We start from the raw sequence: 3,095 nt of genomic DNA on the forward strand, positions 1-3,095 counted from the left end.
CTGTCCCTCCCTCCTTGTCTCCTAACGAGCTTTCTGTCTCTCCCTCGTCTCCTAACGAGCTTTCTGTCTCTCCCTCGTTGTCTCTGTCTCCAGACGCCTACGTTCCTCCTCAGCTCTTCTACAACGGGAAGGTGGATTACTTTGACCTGCAGAGACTGGGAGGACTCTTGTCCCACCTGAAGAAGACTCTTAAAGGTGAGGCGTTCCATCTCTGAGTCCTCTGCGGTCGCCATGGTTACGGTCACGACCCGTCCCCCAGTCTTACTGCTGCTTGTCTTCCAGACGACCTCGCCACTAAGGCCAACATCGTCATCGACCCCGCAGAGATCCAGGCCGCGTCGATGGACGACCTGGACGAAGACGAGGAGAGCGGAGCCGCTCAGGTTTGTTACGATGATCCAAATCATCCTGGACCCAACAGAACCCAACAGAACCCAACAGAACCCAACTGGCTACTTCAGATTCAGCTGGGCGATAAACCGATTTTATCCATTAGTTGAATTTTTGGTTTTTGAAGATTTAAATTGAGTTAAATATGGATTTTCTTTCCACCAATGGCCTCCTTGGGTTTGCATAGCTCAGTGATGTCATCACACCCAGGGCGGCCATCTTGATTCACAAAGTGATTTTATTTATTTGGACTCTGAATTGAGGTCGACTCTGACGGAGTATCAGAGCCAGGATTTTAATATTTTAATTCTGAGCATTAAGATATCTCGCAGTGCTGTGAGAATAAAAGCTTTATTACCAGAATGATGTTGTAACATTAGGAAAATGAAGTAATGATTTTATGAGATCTGCAACATGAAAGTAAAACATAAAATGAGGAATGTGACGCATCTTGTGAAGTTATATTTTGCTATATTGAAATAAAAAAAATGTTATTTTAAATATTTTCTGTAGTTTTTTAGAAAAGAAAGCAAGAAAAAAATTATTGGAATTATTAATGGATCTGTTAGATTTTATCATAGATTTTAGTTCAGATCTACCAGGACGAGTGTCCGATAAAACGCCTGGTCTCCTCCCGTCCTGCCAGAGGCCTTTCGGAGCAGCGGCGATGGGCGGTGCCCTGGCCCGACCCAGCTGGTTGAGTTCTCCCACTCTGGGCCGGGCCAACCGGTTCCTGAGCACGGCGGCCGTCAGCCTGATGACGCCGCGGCGGCCGCTGTCCCAGCCGGAGAAGGTGAAGGTCCGGACGCTGGCGGTGGAGCAGCGCACCGAGGAAGACAGTGAGTGGTTCCTCCACAGCATCCGGCTGAGCCGCCACAGGCTCCAGCTTCCTGCTTCCTGTCTCCTCTCTGCCACGCAGTCGAGGGTAGCCACGGAAACGACGGCCTGTTGCTGGGGCGACCGCAGGAGGAGCCCGACCAGCCAATCACAGACAAGTCTCTGCTGGAGATCATCGACGGCATCGTGATGATGTACAACCTGAGCGTCCATCAGCAGCTGGGGAAGGTCAGTCTGGTCCCGCGTCTTATCGATGCGTCAGTGCAGCGGCCATATTGGTGAGGGAACCGCCTCTCTGCTGAGGAACTGTGCGAAAACACAAACATTTTAGTCTCTACTGAAAATACCTCAGTTCACTTTAAACAAAACAAACTTACAAGTAACATTTTAGTGTCCATATTAATGAAACATTGTGCTTATTATTTCCCATAAGAGAAATAATCTGCCAGTGGAATGAAGTTTTAAAACAAGCTTCTATATTTTTCTGAGGTTGTTAGTTTTTGTCTTATTACACGTATATTTGGAGTAGAAACTAGAATAAAATACTTTAGTAAGATTTAGTGATTTTTACAGTGAGATTTAGTGATTTTTGCAGTGAGATTTAGTGATTTTTACAGTGAGATTTAGTGATTTTTACAGTGAGATTTAGTGATTTTTACAGTGTATCGGAGCTTAAAATCCTTGAAAAAGTTCAAACTTCATTGAGGAGTTGTCAGGGTTTGGAACATGCTTGAATTTTGCTGTGGGAAAAGCAAAAGAACCCTGGATGCCTCAATGCAGCGGCCATATTGCTCCCTGCTGGTTCTGTAGGTTCTGACCGGGTCACATTAGAAACGTGATGTTCGATCAGAACCAATCGGTCCAGAGTGGTGAGGTTCTGTAAACCCGATCTGTGCCCTGCAGATGGTGGTGGTGGCAGACGAGGTCCATGAGTACGCTGTGGCTCTGAAGGACACCGAGGAGAAGATTGCTCGCTGTCCCGCCAGAGTGAGTCCAGAACCGTTTCTGATCCTGTTTGGTTCCTGAGCTGACCCACTTGGGTTGTGGACTCCAGAGAAACCGGACTCTGATCCTGTGACGGCTGGTTCTGCTGGTTCCGGTTCTGCAGTGACTCTGGGTTGTGTGTTTCAGCGCGCAGACATCCTGGACGAGCTGCAGAAGAGCCAGAAGGTTTTCTCAGAGAAGCTGAACCACCTGAGCCGCCGGCTGGCCTGGATCAACGCCACCATCTACTCCAAGGTGGCCCGTCTGGTCCGTACCTCCCGGTTCTGGTCGGTGTGCGGCTCTAACACCCGCTGTGTGTGTTCAGGAGAAGATGCTGGACGTCTACTGGCTGCTGTGCGTCTGCATCCGGACCATCGAGCACGCCGACAACACGGCGTCGCTGTTTGCCTTCACGCCGGAGTTCTACCTCAACGTGGCCATGAACGCCTACAGCGCCCTGAAGAACTACTTCAGCCCCGCCAACAGCATGGACGAGCTGCCAGGTACCGACCCGACCGGTTCTGATGGGAAGCCATCCGGCACCAGGGAGTTCTCGACAGAACAGTAAAATATAGCTGCAGCATCATCGACCTGATGATGATGATGATCCGGTCGGGTTGATTTGTGCTGATGTCACCGTGGCTCATAATGACTCCGCCCACAACGTCACCCGATTGACTCAGCAGTCAATCATATGACAGCAAGTCGTTGACCTTTGACCTCTGCTCCATTAACAGGAGGAAGTGTCAGTGAGGCACAGTCTGCTGCTCTGTGTGTGTGTGTGTGTGTGTGTGTGTGTGTGTGTGTGTGTGTGAGTGTGTGTGTGTGTGTGTGTGTCTGTGTGCGTGTGTGTGTGAGTGTGGGGGTGTGTGTGTGTGTGTGTC

At 49.5% G+C, this 3,095-nt stretch overlaps 1 protein-coding gene across 6 annotated transcripts in view; it reads left to right on the top strand.

Moving 5' to 3' along the window:
- Positions 1-3,095, top strand: part of rnf123 (ring finger protein 123) — a 54,491-nt gene that overhangs the window by 20,365 nt on the left and 31,031 nt on the right. For all 6 annotated transcript variants that reach the window (XM_008408234.2, XM_008408231.2, XM_008408233.2 and 3 more), the window contains 7 exons: positions 94-195; positions 283-383; positions 1,037-1,229; positions 1,310-1,455; positions 2,131-2,214; positions 2,359-2,466; positions 2,537-2,714. In XM_008408234.2, the coding sequence (XP_008406456.1) occupies positions 94-195; positions 283-383; positions 1,037-1,229; positions 1,310-1,455; positions 2,131-2,214; positions 2,359-2,466; positions 2,537-2,714 (912 nt within the window). The remainder of the gene's footprint in view (positions 1-93; positions 196-282; positions 384-1,036; positions 1,230-1,309; positions 1,456-2,130; positions 2,215-2,358; positions 2,467-2,536; positions 2,715-3,095) is intronic.

Source organism: Poecilia reticulata, linkage group LG5, assembly GCF_000633615.1.
Source record: "Poecilia reticulata strain Guanapo linkage group LG5, Guppy_female_1.0+MT, whole genome shotgun sequence".
Taxonomy (NCBI): domain Eukaryota; kingdom Metazoa; phylum Chordata; class Actinopteri; order Cyprinodontiformes; family Poeciliidae; genus Poecilia; species Poecilia reticulata.